The sequence below is a fragment of the Ammospiza nelsoni genome, chromosome 3 (genome assembly GCF_027579445.1).
Source record: "Ammospiza nelsoni isolate bAmmNel1 chromosome 3, bAmmNel1.pri, whole genome shotgun sequence".
NCBI lineage: Eukaryota > Metazoa > Chordata > Aves > Passeriformes > Passerellidae > Ammospiza > Ammospiza nelsoni.
The window spans coordinates 57,806,713-57,818,170 of record NC_080635.1 but is presented as its reverse complement, the minus strand read 5'-3'; the positions used below and the strand labels follow the sequence as shown (position 1 = coordinate 57,818,170).

Genomic DNA, 11,458 nt, shown 5'->3' with positions numbered 1-11,458 from the left:
CAGGTGACTAATAAAATTATTGCATATGTAGCTATTAAAATTATAAGTAGCTTAACTGCTGTGCAATTCACTGTGGAAACTTGTTTGAAAGGAGTCTCTCAAGTTCTAGAGCACACTTGCCTTGGTTTAAATTTACAGTTACAGTAAATTCTTTTAGAAGGGCTTCTGTGGTAGCATTTTTAAGTGGCACAAATTAGTATCTGCAGTAATATTGTCCAAGACAAATGGATGTAATTAAAATGCTACTAGCTATGCTTGTCTGTATTAAAATCATGCTAGTCCATAGCTAGCCCCACTTCTATTTTAATTTTATAGGGTTCATATCAGTGTTCTCAAACCACTTGGTAGTGGTCACTGGAAGTATTCCACACAAATTCCATTGGTGATTCCTTGTTGCTTTTTGAAAGTTGCTTCAGGCCTTTTTGCTTGAAAAATAGGAGTTGAATGGTTGAATGCATGAAAGGGAAGTGACAAATACCTATACAAAAATGCTACTGGCATCTGGCACCCAAAGGAATTTTTAGATCACAGAAGTCCCTGATAATGAATGTTATTTGATCATAACATCATATTGCTTGCTTATGTAACATGTATATATTGTACATCCTGGATCCTGTACATGTTAAAATACAATATTTTTTAAGAAGCTTCAGATGCTGATAACACAATATAATAATCAGGCTTTATGTGATCAGATGGTAAAAAGCCTACTGAGGAAATCTGTGGTCATTAAAAAAATGGTAGAGCACTTAGGTGGTGATGACTTTTTACTTAGTCTTGTATTACAGGACATTCATTACTTCAAAATTACCTTTATGTGAGGTTTTTCTCAAGTTTTTAAATAGTAAAAGAATAATCAGAAATACAAATTATACCATCAGCCTTCAAGTTAACTTTTTGGAAAAAAAAATGGTGTAAAGCCATTCCCCTAAGCAGACGCCTCTGCTTAGAAGGTGTCTCCTAAATAAGCAGGCTGGGGTGCTTTGTGTGATTTTCTTTTTTTTCCTTCTAAAATGAAAGCAACCCAGCAACTGTGCCAGTTAATAGTAAAATTAGAAATATAATTACATAATTGACTTGCTTTCATGGAACACTTGCTACAAACATTAGTGAACTGCAGTGTAATACTGCATATGCAAATGCTAATTACTAAAAGCCTGTAATATTCATGGTTTTGCCTGGCTGTTGGTGCCTGTATTATGACACTTAATAATCCTGAATGTAGTTGGTTCATTTTAACAAAAAATGATATTGATCCAATAAAGACAATATATTCCTCTTTAAAATTAGATATAACTTATATGTCTTGCTGAATGTATTTTCAGTAGTCAGGGATGAAGAAACAACTCACTGATTTTGGACAATTTGCCTTCTATCTTAGCTGCTGCTAAAGCAGCTATTTTCACTGCTCACATTCCCACAAGAGTACCGCTGGTTCCTCTTCATCAGAGGAACTCAATTACTGTCCTTTTCTAGGATGCCTCGAGAAGTGAGGGGTGGAAGCACGGTGTCTTCCAGGGGCTGGGATTCCCTTTGTGGGTCTTTCCAGGTAGATTTCTTCACAACTGGCAAGATGAGGTTATTTATTCTCAACAAAATTGTTCAGGCTTAGCCCCCACTGAAATTTTGTAATTTGAATTTTTACAGTCTGATAAATGTGGGTGCTAGACGATCTTAAGGCTATGTGTATTTATTTAGAATGACAAAATATGATGATAAAGGTTTTGTGGTAGCAGAGATAAATTGTATGGAATTAAAATTTTACCTGATGTTTGTCTTGCCTGCAGAGTGCCTCCTAGCTCTGAGGAATGAGTTTCTCCTCCCTGGCCTCGCTGGAGAGCCAGTTTGTAATGGGTCTTTGGACTCATTTGCATTAAACTGGGTAAAGGATTTTCATGAGCACCAGAGGCCGCTGAATTGCTACATGCAGGAAAGCACGTGTTGGGGAAAACAAGATGCCCACAAAATGGGTAAAAGAGCACAAATGAACGAACAAAAGCGAGTCGTAGACAAAAGAGCTGAAACGGTAGCGTTAGTGCTGCCGGTGCCGTCGCTGTGCTGCCAGACCCATGTCATTGCGCGGCAGGGTTTCAAAGCCGGGCTCTGCCGTGCTGCTGAATCCTGCCGGGGCACAGGCGGCATTTTATCTCTTTCCTAGGGTCTAAGGCAGCCTCGCCTCGCCTGGAACTACAGCGGGCCTGAGTTTTACGATAACGAATCTAGAGCGGCTATGTTCATAAGGACAAGCTGCTCCCATCGCTAAGCAATGGTATTTGCCCGCATGGAAGGCGGGGGCTGGCCGCGGGGTGTGACACCTGCGGCGCGGCCCAGCTCAGCCCCCGCGGCTGGGGCGGGCCGCGGCTGCGCCCTGACAGTCGCGCCCGGCTGCAGACGCCGCCATGTTGTGCCGTTTCGCCGCCGCGAGCAGGTGAGAGCCGCGCCGCGCCGGGGAAAGCGCGGGGTCGGGCAGAGCCCCGCGCCAGGAGGCGGCGGCTGCACCGTCCTTGCCCTCTGCAGCCGAGCCGGGGACGGGACGGCGGGAGCGGGGGAGGAGGCGGCAGGAGGGTCGTGTTGTCGCCCCTCGGTGTCTGCCCCCCGCCATTTCGCGCGCAGGGAGGTCGCGCTACTGCCGGCTGCCCCGCCGGGTCGGCACCGGCCCGGGCGGGGGCTGCTGCCGGTGTCCTTGAGGGCTCTCAGGTTCTGCCTCCGCCGTCCGCCGAGGAGCTCTGGCGGCCTGACACGGTGCTGGCAGACACTCCTGTTTCTGCTGGCCGGGGTCGCCGCTCTCGGCTGCTCTTCAGGGTCCCGAGGGCTTCGCTCGCGGTGTGTCCCTGGCCTATGTCAAGGTCACCAGCGATGCGGCGGCGGCCCTCAGAGCTGACCGTCCCGCCGGCCCGGCGAGTCTCCTCTCGTCCTGGCCCTTGTGTCGCATGACAAGTGCGAGGTGTTAAAATGGGGAAGGGTAACACAACCTGCGCGGTGTCTGTGCCGGGCATCGCGGCTGTGACGCCCCCTGTGGCTTCCCGGTACGCCGTGTGGGGACAGGGAAACACGTCTGTGTTAGTGCTGGAGAGATTCAGTCCTGGAAACCCGTCACTGTGCAGGTTTTTTAGCACTTCCCCGTGCACAGACCTTGTGGATAGCGAGGGAAGGACGCTTAGGTGACATCTTTGCTTCTATTTTTAATGAATAAAGATTAGGTGAAGCTTTGAATGTCATCAGGTTACTACTGATTTTTCATTGCTGTCCCTGCTTTTCCTCCACGTGCATGCTTGGGAGGATACATGAGTCTCTGCAGGGCCTGGAGGCTCGGATTGAGAAGCAGCAGCTTCACAGTGCAAAGCCCTGGTTATGTGACCTTGGTGTGAATTCATCTTTGCAGTTAAGCTGCATAGTATGCCTGCTTTAAACTTGAGAAGTGGAAATATTATTTCCTTGGCTGAGATATTATCCCAGGTATTTAAAGCAGCTGATCAGAACAGCAGTGTATGCAGTCTATTTCACTAGTGAACCCCAAGTTTTACTGAATAAAACTGCTTCTTTCTGTTTTTTTTTTTTCTCTTCTAGAAGCAGTGCCAAGTTGGTAGCGCCCTTGGGGTGCTTGATTTCTAGGCAAAAGCACACTCTTCCTGACTTGCCATATGACTATGCTGCTCTGGAACCTCATATTAATGCAGAGATCATGCAGCTGCACCACAGCAAGCATCATGCCACCTACGTGAACAACCTGAACGTGGTTGAGGAGAAGTACAAAGAGGCAGTGGCAAAAGGTTTGTATCTCCACAGTCAACAGGTGAGGTGGAAGCTAATTGGCATAGATGATACAGAAGAACAAAATAAAAAAAGAAGCAAGATAAATTCTTTGAAAAGCTGTGGATTATGTCCAAATAATTGGATAATTGGAAATGGAATGTAAGTAAAAAGCATGAATTCTGTTCTCTGTAGTGCTGTAAAACTAGAAGATTTGTTGATTGTTGTGGGTTTAGTCCATACTCCATTAGTAACTTAACCTGAACAAAGACTGAGTCAGTAGGAAATTGCAGTCATTTTGCTGAACAAGTACTATGCAATAAAAAGTTAGTGGCAAAGTTAGAGAAAGTGAAAGATGCGTGCCTTGATAGTTTTCACATCAGATGCTCTGCTCAATCTTTGTAAATAATCTCAGTTGCCTGCAATTGAGGTAAGACAAACATGTTGTTAATGTATACAACACACAGTGCAGAGACCTGAATTTGGGTGTAAGTTATATCACTGGGTCAAATTAAATGGTTGTGTAGGTGACAAGCCCATGTGAGACAGGAAAATATGCAGGAAACCATCATGGAATTTTTTGTTAGGATCCCAAAATTTGAGATACACTGCTTTTTGCAAAAGCTTTGCAGGTGTAGCAGAGCTATGCTGAAACATGAGATGTGTTTTTTCCAAACTCTGAGTCTTTCAGTTGGACTGATAAAAGTGTGTGAAATAACATGTATGTCTTTTTAAGAAGGTGGAATATATTCTGGGTTTTTTTTTCTGTTGTGATGAACTTAAAAGGTATCAGTTTATCTCAGAGAAATGATTACTGTACAGACTCACTTCTGTCTGCTTGCCAGGTGGCTTCACAGTGGAATTTAATGCATGGACTTGGGTGAAAGTTAGAATTGCTGATGTCTAAGTAAACCTGAACCATGTGTCCCTTGATAGTTAATTGCCAGTGTATTTGAATAGAAAATGGGGCTTTTCAAGTACCTAAGTGAGCCTAAAAATACCTTGTGCAGTCTGAATTAATGAACTAATGAGATTCTTTTAAGAAGCAGGTTATCAGGGCTGCCTGCTGCCTTGCCCTGCCAGTAGCAGATCCAGGAAAGGTGGATTCTGGAGATGTAATTAGGGCAAACACAACTGGGGAGGGAACCTGCAGTGTCAGAAGACACTGTGTGTGCTGCTGCTGTTACTGATGCTGTTAAATTACAAAAGCTTCAGCTGCTAGTGGAGGCAGATTTTCTGGTTATCAGATGCATCTGCACTGTTGTGGATCCTTTGAGTTGTTTTTTAGGAATTACAGCTTTTGATAGCATCTCATCACTTGTGTTGAAATGTTTATTACTTAGAGATTAATTTTTCCTTAAGGATTCTGCAGAGATTATTTTCCAAATGGGTGACTGACGGTGTGGTCATGCACACCAAAGCAGACAAATAATTGCTTGGGATATTGGTGATTGGGTGGTTTGTTAGTTTGTTTTTTTCCTGATTGGTATCTCAGTATACCATGTGCAGTATTTTGACCCTCATTAGAAGAAATTCTAAGACCAGGGCAAAGTCTGAACTGCCACCTCATTTTGTCAATATTGTTATTTTTTCATACTAAAACTGAGCACTGCCAAAAATCTTGCTGGGCTGTGTATCAGTGTTGGGTTACATAGCGCATCTGATCACTATCTAATAACTTTTCTGGACAGCAGAACCTTGTCAATGTCTCTTGTTCAGCAATAGAAAGCAAAGTATTTTCTTCAGATTATCTTTAACATGTTTTCATTTATCTATATTTGCATAGAAAACTCAAAGCCATCCTGTTGGCTGACATTGTCAGTTCATTTGAAAATGAATTTACATTTCTGTGACAGCGCAGAACTTTGTTTCAACATAAACTGGTCCTAACTATTGGCCCATCAAAATGTGTCAGATTTGCTAATTGAAGGATATTAACTTGAATCTCATTTTCATTGAAAACTTGTTCCTACCATAGTTTTCCCTGCTCTTCTTTGACCACCATGCAACCTGTGATTGGACTGTTACAAGGAAACAAATTATTTAAGCTGACAACCTGAGCTGCCTACTCTCTTTAGCACCTTTGAGCTTCTTGTCTTGGTTTACTGAATTGTCCATGGGTTCTGTACAAATAAATTCCAGTATATTTTTGCTGTAACTTAAGGGCAAGTTACCCCTTTTCAATTGTTTTTTTTCTTTTCCCCAATGCAAAGTTCAGCAGCACAAGTACTGTTTAAGGACAGTGGTGAAATGCTGTCTCTGGTTTCTAGGGGTCCTGAGGAGTGGGTTCTTCTAAGGAATGGTGCAATAAAGAGTTTTGGATGCATTAAAGGCTTTCTAAGTTACCTTTTGATTTCTGGCTTGCTATATGTTGTATGCCCTGGATTAACTTGAAAGTGTCATTAAGGCATGAGAAATTCAGGGAAAATGTCCCTAAGATGCCATGTGAATGGCCATGAGAGACTTCTTATCCTTAACCTGATACCTAAATCCAGCAAATAATGGTTTTACAAACAAAGCATTGGATGCTTTGTTTCAGTGCTGCACTCCTCTCTGAAGTTGTGAGGAAATGCTGAGAACATGAAATCCTGAATTAAAACCTTTGACGCCTTGTGAAGGCTGTCCTAGAACAGAGACTAGACAGAGCTAAAGTAGGAATTTATTAGAAAGCCTCAACAGATCCACCTTGAGCAGCACAGGAGCCCAGCCAGGGCTACAACCCAGGAGAACCCAAAATGGTCACCAAAAAAATGGACAGCCAGTCGCAGGGTGTCACACTTCTATAAGTTTTGGTCCATTAGCACATTGGAGTTAATTGTCCAATTACAGCATTAGCCCATGCATTCCCATCCTGTTTGTTTTTCTCTCTTTGGTCCACCATTGTTTATGTTTTTGGGCCTCAGATCTGGATCAGTTGTCCTTGGTCCCCAGCTAGAGAAGGAATTGTTTTGTCTGCCTACTCTGTGAAGAGAGCTTACCATCCCCTAATGTGAAGCCCAGACCCACACACTAAAGCAGCACAAGATCTCAAAAATACAAAAGTTAAAACCTGAGGCATCGCCTTGGTAACAGATTGCTTTGAGGTGCACTACTTCTTTGAGGATTGTCTTCATGTCTGTGTTGTTGAGGTGGCTCAGAAAATTTCTACAACTCAGTCCTGAGAGTGGAGAAAACAGGTCCCCTACTGATTCCTAACTAAAGAATGCATTGGAGTTGTGGAAAAAGCTTTAGAACCTTTGAAATGCTTCAGTGTTTTTAAAAGCCAAAATAGTAATGAAAAGACTTGTATTGAAGTGGTACAAGACTGTTCAGAGACACAAGGCACCAGTGAATTCTTCAAGAATTCTTCTCTGGAAATACAGAGCTGTTTGATCTTGGTTTCAGATGCAGGATTCTGTCACGTGTAGCAAAATTATTTCAATCACTTTTCTGTGAGTATTCATTTCTCCCTCCAAATGAAACAAAAGATAGGAAGGAGAAGAATATTTTGTGTATGTGCTCACTGTAGTTACTGACTTTTCTCAAGCACAGGCTGTTTGCCCTGTAAATTGTTTTAAGAAGTTTAAAAATGCTTAGTTTCCAAATCATTGAGCTAATGGTTGAGTAATATTTTTGCATTGTAGTGATGATACTGACAAATTTACAAGTTCTGGGTCCTCAAAGAGTTCTGGCTGTGCTCGTTGCTTTATTCTACTGTAGAGTGGCAGTAAGTCTTAGATGTGTAGTGTGGGCTGCCTGATAGTTGCAATATTGCAGATCACTTATTACAGCATAAAAATGGTCAAAGATAGTAAGTCTTCAATAAAGTTTGTCTGTGACTGTCTAAAATATGCATAACAGTACAAACTTTGTTTTCCATTGATAAGTTACATGCTTGTAGAAAGATTTTAGCTATCAATGGAGGCTTAGTAGAAACTTATTGCCTGTTGTAGTGATGATAATTTTTTTATTTATATTTTTTATTTTCTGTATCCTTAGGTGATGTTACAACTCAGGTGTCACTTCAGCCTGCCCTGAAGTTCAATGGTGGGGGTCATATCAATCACAGCATCTTCTGGACAAACCTTTCTCCTAATGGAGGAGGAGAACCTAAAGGTTAGTGCATGTTACAGTGGTTTATTGAACAGTTTTAATTACAGGTAGAATTGATGATGTTTTCTCTCTTTGAAGGAGTCTAAAGGATCTTTATTTTTCAGAGTTAATTCACCTTTCTATGTGACAATTACCAAAATTCTGAGGTATTCGGGGGAGGTTTTGGATGTAAGCCAGAAATATAAAAAATGAGTAATGTTCAAAGTATTTTTTAATTTCTAGAGCTGATTATGAATACACTGCAAAATACTTGGTCTCTGCTGCATATACCCTTTCCACCTTCATAAGAGAAAATAGTTGTAGTAAGCCATGCTAATTAAATTGCTCTATGTACTCAATTCACAGAAAGGGAAGAAATGTGCTGCAGGCCCACCCAGCCTAGTGGCTGGAGTTATGCTCCAGTTTGGGTAGGGATAGTTCAGCAGTTAAAGCCTAATGGAAAGAATCCTCCTGGTGAGGATACAGTACTGATTCCCTAAAGTGACCTAAATTAAAGGCCCTTTAGTACAGATCTCACAAAAGCTGCTGTGATAAACCTGGGAGGTTTGGATTGAGATTGATATGCTTGTGATCTTACTGTGCTTTTTATCTGTTAAAGGAGAATTGATGGAAGCCATCAAGCGTGACTTTGGTTCTTTTGCAAACTTCAAGGAGAAGCTGACAGCTGTATCAGTTGGTGTCCAAGGATCAGGCTGGGGGTGGCTTGGCTATAACAAGGAGCAGGGGCGCCTACAGATAGCAGCTTGTGCAAATCAAGACCCTTTGCAAGGCACAACAGGTCAGGTTTCTTTCCTTCCCCTCTGCTTCTGTAGATTTGGTAGGCAAGTGTATGACATCTGAAAAGTGATTTGGGAAAATGTTGAGAAGAAATTGCTGATAAATAGATGTGAAAAACCAAATGTCTCTTCTAGCAGAAGTGAAAACTCATTTTTTAGAGCAGCATTTGTAAAGCAGAACTTAAAAACTTTGAACAGCAGAATTATTAAGTGTCCTTCTAGTCCAAGGAAAAATAGATGGGCCATGTTGTGAAAGTGCTTTTTGCTTGGTGAATATTTTAGCTTCAGCTTCCTTGGATTTTTGAGTAACTGGAGTAACTTGCGCATATCAAGCAATATAAGCCTTTTGCCTTCAGATTTTTTTTCTCTGGCAGAGGAGCTATTCACAGCACTGTCCGTGGAGGCCCGACAACATGAGAGGGGAAGATGAACATCATAACTCTTGTTCCCATCTAGACTGGGTTTTAAATGGAGCCTTATAATTTGCTTCCTTTATAGTTATAAGAGTAATGAGTGTCAGCCAAATTAGTCTGTGATGTGGTTAAGTGTTACAGCTGGAAAAGCAGCATAGGACTGGCAGTGATCTCTTTGCAATATATTCTTACTTCTTTAGAGAGACATGAAAGTGGTAATGGCAGACTGGACACCCTTCACAGAGGGAAGAGGTCATGTTCAGTGAGAATCTGCTTGCAGTGACAGTTTGTCCAAATCATTTTGCAGATACTTTCTGCAGAATTCATAGAGAATGGCAAGGAATTTCATGTATTGCCAGCAGTCTGTGTATTGCCTATCAGTAGGGTGAAAAGAAATTATAGATTTAGTATAGGGACATAGATTATAATGGGAGTGAATTTCACCTTCCCTCCTGTGAAAATTTACCATAAAAAATTCAGTGACAAGGGTGTTTTAGCACAAAAGCAAGTAGGTAATTAGGTACTTAACAAATAGCCTGTAATTAAAGTATTGGAAGCAAGCTGGCATCACAAGAAACCTTCATAACGTAATTTTTTATGAAAGTGCTTGCATAAGCGTGCAAAAGATAGAAACCTTTCAAAAATTACTTCATCTGGTTTCAGTTATGTCTTCAAGGCAGTTCAAGAATATTTATATGTGTGTTTACCCAAATCAGCTCTTTGAGTTTAAGCTCTGTGTGTGTGTGTGTGAGCACAGTTTTGTAAAATACTGCAGTAAAGACCAGTGTTCTGCAGAGCTCTTTGTCTTCCTGCAGCTTAAGACTCAGAAACTGGGTACAATTTGAAGATGCAATATAAAACTTTACATGTAAAGTGTGTTAAGTGTGTTTTCATATATTTACCCTCTTTTTTTCACAGGTCTCATTCCTTTGCTAGGCATTGACGTATGGGAACATGCTTATTATCTTCAATATAAAAATGTTCGACCTGATTATTTGAAAGCCATCTGGAATGTGATCAACTGGGAGAATGTATCTTCAAGATATGCAACTTGCAAAAAGTAGAGTGGAATTCTTGCACAGACTACTAAAATGTCAAAAGTTCTACTCTGATACCACTCTTGTAGTAGTGCCTGTGGCTTACAAATGAATTGTTCTACTGCAGAAAGCACTTCACTCATCCAACAAAAGCATTTCATAATCAAGCAAAGTGTCTGCTTGTTTAATTCTGTGAAAGGTATTTACTTAGAGTTCTGAAGCTTTAAACTGTTGTGCAACAAAGGGAGGCACTTTAATCTGTTCCATTGCATATAGAAACATAGGTCACCTTGCTGAAGCCTAATGGATTTCCTTGTTGCACTGAAATACCTAAGTGGAAATATGTGCTACTGTTACTATAAACAAATAAAACTCAAAAGAAGAATCTTCTATAATTGTCTACAAGAGACTCTCATTTTTAGTAATATCTGGTCTAGTTACTTGATTTTAAAACAGTTGGAAGAGAAAAATGCCTTTTGTGATTTGTTATATTACTGGCTGCAGAGCTTTCTATAAAGGTTGAAAAGATAAATGGAAATAGATGTTCCTGTGCCTGCCTCAATTGACTGTCTTCAGTCATCCCTACCCCTTCCTGCATTTCTTATGTGAGGTTTTTATGTCACACTGGTGCACGAGCCCTGGAAGCATTACCTTGGGCAGAGATTACAGTACTGGCTCAGGCATAGGGCCTCAATGACAGCATGTGGCACTCATTTCAAACTAACTGTTCAGGTATGTCTCAGACCATCCTTTAGCTAAAGGGGCTGATTGCATGCATATATCAAGTACAGATTGTCTCTGCACAGCGTGTTGCTGAAGCAGTAGTAACAAATTAAACTTTATGCTTGAAGGCAGGCATGAAGTAACCTCTGTTGTAAAAGAGCATGCCCATGGTCTTGAAATAGTTGGTATGTTGTGCTTACCATGGTGTCTGCTTGAAGGTGAAGGAAACTGGAGATTTTTCTGTTTCTTACTACATACAGTGAAGTACCACATAGCAGAGATGAAAAACAAAGTGGTGAAATGCTCCTCAGCGTGAGTGACTGCTGAGGCAGGGCTTTGGTGGTGAGTGCTGTAACGTGTGTGCCACACATCCTGGTTCTGCACACTCCAAAGGAACAGGAGGTAAATGCATGTAGACTGGTGCTCTGGAAAGGAGTGCTTAAGCTAGGAGGAAGCTTGAGTTAGCTCCTGGTGGTGAGGCTTCAAACCACTGAGTGATCCTCAAGCACAGCCAACATTTGCTGCAGCTCTAAAGGTAGTAGTGTGAGACCCAGCACATGCTGTAAGGCTCAGTTTCTGCTGTGCACCAGGTTAAGAAGAAGCTCCACTCATCTCCTGCTTCCAGTCAGCTGGTGAGTCGGTCCTGCTACCTTGTGTCCTGTCTAGG

The 11,458-nt window shown here is 41.7% G+C and overlaps 1 protein-coding gene across 2 annotated transcripts; it reads left to right on the top strand.

Annotated features, from left to right (window-relative positions):
• Positions 1-2,191: 2,191 nt before the first annotated feature.
• On the top strand, positions 2,192-10,463 carry SOD2 (superoxide dismutase 2). 2 transcript variants are annotated; one of them, XM_059468974.1, is made up of 5 exons: positions 2,192-2,428; positions 3,568-3,770; positions 7,729-7,845; positions 8,441-8,620; positions 9,950-10,463. In XM_059468974.1, exons 1-5 carry the CDS (start codon positions 2,400-2,402, stop codon positions 10,093-10,095), a joined length of 675 nt encoding a protein of 224 aa, XP_059324957.1. In that variant the 5' UTR covers positions 2,192-2,399; the 3' UTR covers positions 10,096-10,463. The 2 variants fall into 2 exon arrangements, with proteins under 2 accessions (XP_059324957.1, XP_059324958.1); XM_059468975.1 differs by lacking the exon at positions 8,441-8,620.
• The last annotated feature ends 995 nt before the right edge of the window (positions 10,464-11,458 follow it).

Excerpts from the sequence above, each read along its gene's own strand:
- SOD2 (XM_059468974.1), top strand. The coding sequence starts at position 2,400 with ATGTTGTGCCGTTTCGCCGCCGCGAGCAG. Across the intron at positions 3,771-7,728 it reads CAAAGAGGCAGTGGCAAAAG|GTGATGTTACAACTCAGGTG; the intron begins GTTTGTATCTCC and ends CTGTATCCTTAG. Across the intron at positions 7,846-8,440 it reads TGGAGGAGGAGAACCTAAAG|GAGAATTGATGGAAGCCATC; the intron begins GTTAGTGCATGT and ends TATCTGTTAAAG.